Raw genomic sequence first — 11,703 nt, 5'->3', positions numbered from 1 at the left:
CTGAAAATTGTGCTGCGGCCTATACATGTGTAAATACGGTATCTTCCATATGTGGAATGTTGAATAGTGTCATTCAAAGCTTTCTGGCTGTTAATATTCATTTTCCACTGCAGCACAAATTTTAAGTGAAATTGTAGTGGTGTAATGAAGCCATTAAATACACAAAAAACAAAGAAGTGAACCAGATCATCAATATCAGAATACAATATACAATTTTTATTGTAACTAAGATATATTTGAACATAACATAATCAAACATGTAGTACTGCCCTTCTGTATGCTTGTAACATTCCTAAGGATTATGATGAAATTTAATGCTAAAAATCACTAATAAAATTTGTTCTCCAGATGTAATTTTCAAATAGAATGGGTGAGACTGATACATATACATTTCTTAATATATCCTGATCAATACTGAAGTGAGTGAAAATGCCATTCCAGTATTAAAAAAAAAACAAGTTGTCCCTGTGCTTAACTGATTAAACACCACGCTATGAAGGCAAATGGTGGAGCGGATGTACAGATCCACGTTTTCTCTGCCTCAGCACTAGTTGGAGTTGAGTGATCAGTGTCACGTTTCGGCTGTTTTATCTCCGGAGAAAGACCCGTCGCCCACTGAAAAGGGGGCTGTGTGTGCCGCAGAACCGGTCTAGACAACATGGAGAAGAGATAATTTTGCTCCTACCGGGACTCGAATTATGACCCGTCCGTCTTCCAGCCCATAGCCATTCGCTGTACCGACTGCACTATCCCTTCTCTCTGGCGGGTGAACCCAAAATGCCACTAATCCCAAAGTCTCCCGGTGGAAATAATCCTGGCTCAACAGGAGTATTGCCTTCCTCCTTCATCGAGGGGCGTGCCTGTGACGTCTGTCATCGCCCTCGCGAATGGCACTTGAACATCGTACTGGGATCGACACTTTGCTTCCGGTCTTGACGGCATACAGCTTTCATTGTTTGAGGGTTGGGTCTCGCGCTGCTGTTTCCTAGCTGCACCCTCCTTAGAACTGTTTGCCTGGAGCGGGGTGTCCTGTTGCGTGTGCGCTTCTGCGACGTGCGGCCTCCAGTCGTTACGGGCACCCCTCTCGAGAGCTGCCCGGCATTTCGCTTCAGCGCGGTGGACGGCCTTGGAATCGTCCATACGAGGACATCCACCTCCAGGGGTGCTTTCAGCCACACCTAGTCGCTGCTACATCGCTGTTGCCCTTCATTCAGGGGTATGAACGCTGTCGCGCTCCGGGGCGTCGCAGCATCACGTCTCCATCCCTCAGTCGTAGCACATGGCGCCTCAAATCCAAGGATGCATTGTGGGCGTTCATGACGTCGAGTCCCAGGATGAACTCTTCGGCGATACTGGCGGCGAACACACAAGTTGTCAGTGGGTGCCGCCTCAGAGCCATTGTCTCTAAAGCTTACTTAAAGGTCGCGGGGCTCTCCTGATGGCGGCTGCAGGGCGCACTTCGTGGGCAGTCCTGTTATGTCCGGTCTGGTAATGATTTGCGTATTACATAAACACTAAATTCTTGCAGATATTCACAAGGGGGAATGTTTATGATCTGGCGTATTTTCCCCAGATGTGCAGCATGAAAACAGTAGCAATGAACAGCAATGCCATTGCCAGGACAGGCACTGGACCTACTTTAATGCCAGACTCACAGGTATAGAACCTATTCCGCGCGCTACAAATCCCAACTCCAGTAGTTCCAACAGTACCACCTCTGGCGGCTCTTTTAGTTGCAGCTTTATTACGGGGTATGTTTCCAGCACCCCTAGATTTTGAACCTTGATTTGCGGGCATTTTATGTTCCTTTGCTTCAATTTGTACCACAAGGACTGCACCTTATACAACTTTCTTCCACTTCCACGTATCCTACTTGCCACCAGTTGTCACGTGTGACTAGACAGGGGGTTTGGATAACTGGATTTACTGGATCCTTATAACACGTTCACTAATCACTATGGCACACGCTGTCTTCTATGCCTTCACTAGTCGCTGCTTGGTAACGACTTCCCGTCGGGCTTTAGTTTATAACCTAATCACGGACATCATAGAAAACACCGCTACCAACAATTCTCCTATTGTTGCAGGCAGTTGCCTAGCGATAACCTGGGTATTGCTAACGTGTTTGCCGGCGGTTGCCTAGCAGCGAATGTTTTCCCTGGGTCTTCTATTCCGCTTTTAGCTGTCGTGTCCCAATATTTACGGTTATTCCTCCAAACAGCAAAATTCAGAAGATGCAAATATTGTATTTTCCTCCACGTAAGCAAGCTAATTAAATTTTCAGTCTTTATCCAACAATCTAGAACAGTAGGTAATTAATATCTCTTATTGCAAAATTTGGAGTCGGTGTAGCGACGGGCTAGTGGCTGGACGGTCCGAGTTCGATTCCCAGCAGGGACATATTTTACTCCTCTGTGCAGTTTCCAGGTTGACTGTGGGGCCCACTCAGCCCCTCATTCCAGCCGGTACCGGGGGCGGTTTCCCCAGGGGTAAAGCGACCGGGGCGTAAAGCTGACCACTAAATTCCATCTAGTGCCGAGGTCAAGAATGGTGGAGCTGTACCTCTGCTCCCCCATGTCTCCATGACAGTGCCTAATTGCTTAATTACATAAGCACAGAAATAACGTTATCTATTACTGCAAATATGATGTTCAAAGAACCCGTCTCTGTTTCCATCATCAGTGTTAACGTGACAGATGTGTCTACATGTTGTACTAATAACTCTTGGCTACCCTGGCCAGCCCTAACCACCTTAACATTAACGACCATATCCACCTGCTGACTTGGGGGGGGGGTTTATGGTGGGAGGAAGGGAACGCAAGGGAAAGAAGAGTGGTGCTGACAATAGTGATAGATGGAGATAATAGATAGGAATAGTCAGGAATCAGAAAGGGCAGGAAGGTTGGGAAAGTTGTGGATGAAAAGAGGTCATCAGGAACTGATAACTGTGATAACTGCTTAGAACTGGAACTACAGCTGAATAAGCTTTATTATAGCTAAGTTCTGCACAGTTAATTATAGAAATACAGTATGCGCCAAAATATCAGTACTGAAACTAACATATGCGTTTGTCGACGGGTCATAGCTCCTGCCGTAAGTGTTCCAAGTAGTGAAATGGAAGTTGTGTTGTGCAATTGTTGGAAATGGGTCTCTCGATGGAGGAAAAAGTATTCATAGTTTAGTATTATTTCACCTCATACGGAAGTGGTCGCCAGACAACTCGCTTCCTTGATTTTGAGCAGCCAGGTGTTATCGTCCAGAAACTGCTACACAGTACATGTGTAATGATATGGTGTGCCCTCTCAGCACACAGTACAATAGGCCCCTATTTCATTGAGGATGAGGAAGGCAATGCTCTTACCGTCACCCAAGAACGCTACAGGGACATGGTGATCAGACCGTTTCTTCAGTATTTGAGAAGGGTCTTTCGTGCAAGAGGCCTTGACATGAATAGACAGTGGTATCAACAGGACGTCTTTTCATTTCAGTGCTGTATATTTTCGCGCATACTGTACTTCATATAGGCCAAAATGTCAGTACGTGTTCTGAGTACATAAGTAATATTACGTCTGTAACTTACGAAGATGTTGACCAGGAAGTGAATAATAATTGGGAATTAGTAAATTCAAGGCATTCTAGTGATTCAAAGAAACTTAAGGAACGTGGGAAACATCTCATTTTTGCAAACAGCAAAACGTTTGTAACCTCTAATCAGTTCTCAATGTTGGCCGACATCAGTGAGTCAGAAATGAAGTGCTTATTTCAACAGACTTGCAAGATACATTCAATGTAATCGATAAACACCTCAGCGGTGCAGATAAACCTAAGACTACTCTGGTAAAGCAAACTTGGGGTTGTCATAACCTAAGCTTCAGGATCAAGAAAGAAAAACCTGAATTAGAAGAGGTCATGAATAAACCTCTTTACTCCATCCCAAAAAAGTTAATGGACATTTGGACCTATGACACAAAGGAATGGCAAAATTAATAACTGATAATGTATTGGTGAAAGTGTACAATGATAGGACTACAATTATGAAAGAACACAAGATTGTAGTTATAGGAGATAGTCATTCTAGAGATGGGAGGAACACAGACTGAGGGTAGACTTGAAGCTCTTTCTAAGGGGCCCAACTGAGTAGGTTTAACCTTCCCTATCCACCTGAAGACGGAGACAGATCCAGTCTCCGAAACGTCGTGGTTTTTTTGTCTTTTATATACCGGACGATGGGTGAAGTCCAAAAGAAGTACAGACTGAGGGTGTTTGAGAACAGGGTGCTGAGGAGAATATTTGGACCTAAAAGGGATGAAGTGACAGGAGGTTGGAGAGAATTGCATAATGAGGAGCTTCATAATTTGTACTCTTCTCCAAGTATAATTAGAATGATGAAGTCAAGGAAGATGAGGTGGGCAGGTCATGTAGCACAAATGGGGGAGACAAGGAATGTGTATAGGATATTGATGGGAAAGCCAGAAGGAAAGAGACCACAGGGAAGACCAAGGAGTAGGTGGGGGGACAATATTAGAATGGACCTTAGAGAGATAGGATTGGATAGATCTGGCTCAGGTTCCATAAAATGCTGGGAAATTCTTGAGTAGCTGCAGAATTGGCTGCTCCTCCAGAAGGGCTCAGCTCCATGAGTAACTAACTAAGTAAGTAAGCCATTCTAGAGATTATGCAGTGGAGGTGAAGAATCATATGAATAACAATTTTAAAGTAACTGACCTGGTTAAACCAGGTGCGGTTGCTGAGTTACTACTGAAATCTGTCATGAGTGACACGGTAAATTTAAGTAAATTTAGTTGTGTTGTGTGGTGGTTCCACTGATGTGAGTAAGAGCAATTCCAATGTAGCCTTAAAACATATCCTAAATTTTATAAAAGACAATAACAACACTAATATCATTCTACTAAGTATGCCACATAGACACAATTTCATGGTTTCCTCTTGTGTCAACAATGAAATTAGAACTTTCAATAGAAAGCTAATGCAGTACATAAAAATTGTTGATCATTATTTTTATTGTTTGCATTCTGTTGCGTGAATACAACTACTAATATTAATTTTACAAGTTCAGCTGTTAACACACCAAATGTTTATTAATTTAAACCACACTACATGTTTCAACCCTTAAAGGGTCATCTTCAGGTGTTTTTGTAACACATGATCTTGTCTGAATATTTCCTACCATTGTATGGGTGTTAATCACTATATTCCCAGTTTACATGTATTCGTTGTGAAGTGGCTATATATTTTGTATTGTTATTGATTAATTCTTGAATATTGAATTAAATTGGGATTAGGTATGAGTTTCTACATAAAGTTAATTCTTTAGAATGAGTTAAAATTGGTCTAAAAATGGTGTGAGCTGTAATTGTGATGTAGTAGTCTGAACTTATCATGTTAACTTTTTCCACATTCTTCTGTTATTTGTTGCTTTAATGTTTTACATTGATGTTATTATGTTCTCCTTCCTTGAGAGCCAATTGACCATATTTCTTCTTTGATAATGACTGCATGCCAATAATTAATGTTATGTCCCTGTATTCATTCTAGCTTACCTTGTAATGGATACATTCTGAAAATGCTTCATATAGGCCAAAACATACGAAGGCAGTAACGTCAATTGCCTTATATATAAATATTACACAGGATGATGCTCTCATTAGAGATCATTACTAATACAAATGTGATGGTTAAGAGGGGCCATATCAAAATATCCAAGAATACTGATGAAGCTGATAGCTGTAACTAAAAATAAATATATTTTAGGTTGCGGTACATTTGTTTATTGCTAATGGATCTAATCAGAGTGATATAATATTAAAAAAAGAATTACATATTTCTTTGTTGGTACTTTAGCCTGTAATCTTTATTGAAGGTACTCATGCACAGCATCTGCTTCCCCCAGTCCCTGTAAACGGATGAGATAATTTACACAATATTTCTGTTATGGTCGTCTGTGTCACCACAGAATGGTGAACTAACTATGAATGAGGGGAAAATTATTTTGTTTTGAACTCATAAAGAGACAAATAGACAAGTGAGACTGACTGTGAGTGCACGCTCAGGCGCAAGAGGCCGATGCTCCTCCTTTCATCAAGCTGAGCTGACACATAATGTTCACTGCAGGAAAGCAATGTCTAGAAAACACTCCAAATTAGAGAAACTAATTGTCAGAATTTGCGGTTAAGTGGCTTCCATTGCGGATAGGTTTCTATGATACAATGAATGTCTGGATCCCCCAGCAACAGACAGTTTCTTAAACAATTGAACAGCTATGAATTTCTCAGGTGTATGAAGGAATTGGTGGGTGTGATCTGTGAACATGAAGTAATTAATATACATCAGAAAAGAGGAATTATTTATTGCTGCTTTTTACAAGCATATACATTTGATATAGACCCATATACGATTTATGTTCTCCTAAAATTAGGATTCTTGGTTGGTTTACAATGTTTCAGCTTGCTGACTGTCATTACGTTGTTGCTGTCACATTTTTTCCACCAACAGCGGCAACGAAATTCCAGTGGCCCACATTTTTATGTATGCACAAATGAGAAAAGTAACTATCTTTAATGCAGTGTCAGATAGTAAAATATATGACTGGTTTGGATTCTTCAGTTGTTGTAACAAGAGAACCAACAACTATTTCATCTCCTTTCATCTACAATGTTTTCATTTCTTTGATTCTTTATAATGGATATCTGGTAAATTTCGTAGTTGCTCTGCAGCTTGTTCTTGTGTTAAATCTCGTTGATTCTGAGCAAGCATTTCATACCTAAATTAAGTAAGAAACGAAAATATTAATATTATGTTCAGTGAGGTATATTTATGATTGTGAAATATAGGTATAATAATGTGTGAGAAACACAGTAGGTCCTCTTGTAGAAGGCAATTCATCAGCAGGTAGAGTTTTATAGATTTATGAGTAGCACACATAACTGGAGACCACACACATTAGACTGGCAGAAAGAGTGACAAGAAAAAAAGTGGAATATTTTCTGTATGAATGTATGAGGGGTAGACCTTCTCGGCCCTTGCACCATGACCTACAGTGGTCTATTGTGCTTTGAATATTTTCTACAAGATGGCAGAGAAAAATTAATGTTCTATTAGAAGGTGGCAAGATAAATCTTTTATACACAATATAATTCCATCAATAATGCAACTTCCTTTCACAACTGTTTCAGCTCCAAATGGCCATCATCAGGTGTCTCAGCTATACTAAAACTGTTCCACTGTATAGAATGTCCACTTTTCACATCACATATAACTGTGATATTTCATTACTTCAAATATTGAATGTTAGATAACTTAGTTAACATTAGTTAAAATACTGTATGCTGTACTTCACTTTAAATTGAAATTCATTAAAATTTTGTAAAATTCTTTTTTACACCTCTACTAGGGGCATCGTCCACTTGTCCAAATGATATAGTTCAAAATCCCTCTCTTTGGATTTCTATACTGTAGCGACCTGGGTGTTCGCATGTTGTTTTCTGTATGTAAGTCTGTTGTTGTGGTTATGTCTGCAATATGTAAGAACCCACATATTACTACCGTATGTCCAAAAAGTATCCAACTTTATTTTTTTCCGCTGTAAGTAATGGCCAGAGGGGTGGGGAAACTGAGCGTAGTGGTAGAAGGGACTTTCATGCACATGCGTGATTTTTTGCTGCCTCGCAACACTGCCGGATGCGTCTGTGGCTGCCAGATAGTGAAGTGGTGTAACACATGGTCATCGCATTCTCGTTTCACTCAAGATGACAACGCTTGGAGCAGCGATACTGCATTAAGTTTTGTCAGAAACTTGGGGATACCCAAGCGGAAACAATTCGCAAAATTCAGCAGGCTTTCGGTGATAATGTAATGGGGGGTCACTCAAATTAAAGAGTGGTTCAACCACTTTAAACATGGCTGTATGTCGGTGGACAGTGAGCAGCGTTCCAGGAGACCGTCAATGCTGATGTCATTGAAAAAGTGCGGACACTGATCATGGAGGACCGTTGTTTGGCCATCCGTGAAGTTGCTGATGAGGTTGGGATCAGCAGAGGTTCCTCAAACACAATTTTAACTGAGGATTTGGGCATGCAAAGAGTGGTGGCAAAATTTGTGCACAAGCTGCTTTAGCCAGAGCAGCAAGAACTCCGCCTTGAGGTCGCGCAGGACATGCTGGAGTGCACCAACAGGGATCCTGAGTTCCTGAAGACTGTGATCACTGGTGATGAGTTGTGGGTGTATGGATATGACCCGGAAACCAAGGTTCAGGCGTCACAATGGAAGCATCCAACATCCCCGAGGCCCAAAGAGCACGACGGGTTCGGAGCAATGTGAAGGTGATACTGACTGTGTTTTTTGATTACCGGGGTGTTGTGCATCATGAGTACGCACCATTAGGCCAGACTGTCAATAAGGAGTACTACCAAGAAGTCCTTCTCCATCTTCGTGATGCAGTTCGGCGCAAGAGACCGGAGCTGTGGGACGCACGCAACTAGCAGCTGCATCATGACAACGCCCCAGCTCATTCATCACGCCTGATCCAGGGTTTCGTGGCCAAGCACGGCATTCTGCAGGTTCACTAGGCTCCCTACTCTCCTGACATGGCTCCTTGTGATTTCTGGCTGTTCCCAAGATTGAAGACACCACTAAAAGGCTGCCGTTTTGACAGCCGCGAGGACATCATACAGAACGCGATGGCACAGCTGCACGCCATTCCAAAAGAAGCTTTCCAGAATTGCTTCCAGTGATGGAAGGACCGCTGGGCTAAGTGTGTGGAGTCACAAGGGGCTTACTTTGAAGGCAGTTAGGTATTGTAACCACCCAGATACAGAACTTTTTTTTCCTGGGCCAAGGTCGGATACCTTTTGGACAGAGTAGCATTGTTCTGATTTATTGTGTCTAGTGTTATGTTATGTTTACTTTTATATACTCACTTTGCCTTTTGCTTGTATGTCATTCTTCCACCTGCGTACACTGTTGTCTTCCCTTACGTGTGGATGTTATGCATGTGTAGTATGCTTAGTCCCATATTTATAATGTACTGGGGTGGGGGAGAGGCATGTGTACTGTTACCCTGTGTAAATTTAGTGTAATGCTTCAAATATGGGGCTGTGTATATCAATATGTGTGTCATTCATATGCAGATTATCCATACTGATTTCATAAATGTAATACTTTTCCAGTGTATTCCAATATTTTCCATTCTTCCCTGTTATAATTTCCATGGTATGTGCTATTGTTCCGTATGCATGTCCAGTGTTCAATATGTGGTTTGAATATCCAGAGCTATTGGTATTTCTTCTAATATCATGAATGTATTTATATGTAGTACTGAATGTTCTTCCCATTTGTCCAACATATTTTAGTGGACAACCTAGGCATTTCATTTGGTAAATGCCACTTCTACTATACTTATCTGTTTATGGCCAAAGCTTTAATATATTTTGTATTGTGTTCTGTTTGTGCAAGGCTACTTTCATTCGTGTGTCCTGAAAAAGCTTCGTAATTCCTCTTACTTCTTTACTGCTGCATGTGAAGGTAACCCACTTTGTTTTTTGGTGCTGCGAGTTGAAATGTGTATTTTGTTTTTGATTCTGCTGTGGGGTCATCTACTAATTAAATTTGTGTTGTACTTAATGGTGGTATTCTTTTCTCCATCCTTTGCTTTTTTCTGTTATTGGATACATATGTAATCAATTTAATACCAAATAGCTTATATTATACGGATGGCATGAGCTATTTGGTATTATGTCAGTTTGCATGGGTTTGCGATATATTGAAAATTGCAAATTTTTGCATCATGCTGTATTGTCACAGATGCATTGCACACAACTTTCAATAATCACAACACTATTCTAGTGGTGGATAAGATACATCAGTCTCCCAGCCTGTCTGTTTGTGTATGTGTGTGTGTGTGTGTGTGTGTGTGTGTGCGTGTGCTTACTTCCTTACTTCTCTGTCTGTCTCTCGTCATCCGAAGTCAGTCCTTTTAAATACTATGGGATGACAGAATATTCTAGAAACTTCTGCTTCCAGATTATTCTCGATTCTTCTTCATTGTTCTACTGATCGGGAATGTTCTGGAAGTTTCTTTAATTAAGGTGGTGGGATGGGTAAGCTATTCATATACCGCAACGACTATCATAATCATTCTAGTAGGTCTTATCTGAATATTCCTCGCTGAAAATTCTTAGAATAGTTAATGCAAAACTGAGCATAAGTCACACTTAGTACAGGACTGGTATTAAGTAATAAGTAATGTATTGTGACGTGTCGCGCTAGCTGGACACCCCCGGAGCAGACGCGCAAAGCGGAGTCGAAGTTAGCCGAGTCCCAGCGTCCTGGTAGCTATGCAACGCGAATCAACAGCAGTGACGTAAGACAGCGTGAGGTAACAGCGTTGCTAGGCTATACGCAGACACTGTTACGTGGGTAACGGGTAACAGCGAACGGAATATAAGCCAGCTGAGCAGCAAGCGAGAGCGAGTGTGTGATCAACAGTTCTCAAGGCAGCAGCCTACGAGTATAGTCGAAAGATAGCGGCCGTCACAGAAAGAAGTACCGGACGTGTGTGTGTAATTGCGTAATTGGGAGTGTGTGATACAGTTGGACTTATATAGCTCCCGTACTGTGAAAACGTGTTGACTACTGACAATAGAGTGAACAGATTAATATGATTAGGGTTATAAAGTGTGAAACCCTGCAACTGTGTGATAATTAATTGTAGCCGTTACTTGTAGGTTGTTGAATAAACCAGTTAACAATCCGAACGGCGTCTTCAGTAATGAAACACGTTACACTGGTGTCAGAAGTGGGATTGGACTTACACACGTGACCTACAAGATTCGAACTCAAGACACGTTACACTGGTGTCAGAAGTGGGATATGAACTTACACACGTGACCAACGAGATTCGAACTCAAGACACGTTACATTTGGTGTCAGAATTGTTAACGAACTTAAACACGCCACACACTAATTATTGTGCATCGAGTACTCTCCTGCAACAAAATGGAGATGCAGCAGGTGATGGAAGTGCTGGCAAGAATGGACGCCAACATAAGATCTAACCAAGTAAAAGCAGATGCCGACCGAGTGCAGCTGCAAGAAATGTTCCGGACCCATCAGGACAGAATGGACGCCAACATGAAATCCTACCGAGAAGAGACGGAGGTCAAATGGAAAACCGGCCATAAGGAGTTGCTGGCCATTATGGAGGCCAACCGAGAGGAGAGGAGAGTCGGCCAAGAAAAACTGCAAGAGAAAATCGAAACCGACAAGGACGAAATGAAGGCCGAAATGCGATCTATGCCGTCAGAGTTTAATGAGACACTCCAACATAAAATTAAAGTGATCAGAGTCAAGATGGCCGCCTGGCGAGAACAGACTGGAGCGGAGACAAGAGGACAAGAGGTCCCCAAAATAATACCGGTCGGAGAGACGATGGCCTGCCAAGAAATGGAGGCACGTCCAGAAGATGAAGAGCCGGCCTCAGTGCACAGGAAACTGGAGGTGGCAGAATTACGAGAGGTACCCATAGAAGATGCTGAAGGAATACCGGTCAGAGAACCGAAGAAGAAAAGGTGTAGGGACCGAAACAAGCGACAAAAGAAAGTTTCGACACGGAAAAATTGCAGACCCCAGAACAAATTGGCCGTCGTTCGCAGGAAGGTGTTCCGCCATGCAACAGTGGCAATGCCT

At 42.0% G+C, this 11,703-nt stretch overlaps 2 protein-coding genes across 6 annotated transcripts in view; one reads left to right on the top strand and one right to left on the bottom strand.

Moving 5' to 3' along the window:
• Positions 1-11,703, top strand: part of LOC111864546 (adenylyltransferase and sulfurtransferase MOCS3) — a 56,573-nt gene that overhangs the window by 38,237 nt on the left and 6,633 nt on the right. Inside the window, exon 9 of one of the 5 annotated variants that reach the window (XM_023851866.2) lies at positions 10,285-10,589. The exons of the other annotated variants lie outside the window; for them this stretch is intronic. The gene's annotated coding sequence lies outside the window, so the exon portion shown is untranslated. Of the gene's footprint in view, positions 1-10,284; positions 10,590-11,703 lie in introns of those variants that run through there. 5 annotated transcript variants of the gene reach the window in all.
• The window catches only part of LOC111864548 (galactose-1-phosphate uridylyltransferase), a 28,133-nt gene continuing 22,725 nt past the window's right edge, over positions 6,296-11,703 (bottom strand). The window contains exon 7 of the mRNA XM_023851871.2: positions 6,296-6,781. Coding sequence (XP_023707639.1) covers positions 6,679-6,781 — 103 coding nt within the window. The 3' untranslated portion in view covers positions 6,296-6,678. The remainder of the gene's footprint in view (positions 6,782-11,703) is intronic.

The sequence above is a fragment of the Cryptotermes secundus genome, unplaced genomic scaffold, assembly GCF_002891405.2.
Source record: "Cryptotermes secundus unplaced genomic scaffold, Csec_1.0 scaffold1323, whole genome shotgun sequence".
In the NCBI taxonomy this organism is placed as follows: Eukaryota; Metazoa; Arthropoda; class Insecta; order Blattodea; family Kalotermitidae; genus Cryptotermes; species Cryptotermes secundus.
The sequence above is the reverse complement of the archived record's forward strand: the minus strand, read 5'-3'. Positions and strand labels throughout refer to the sequence as shown.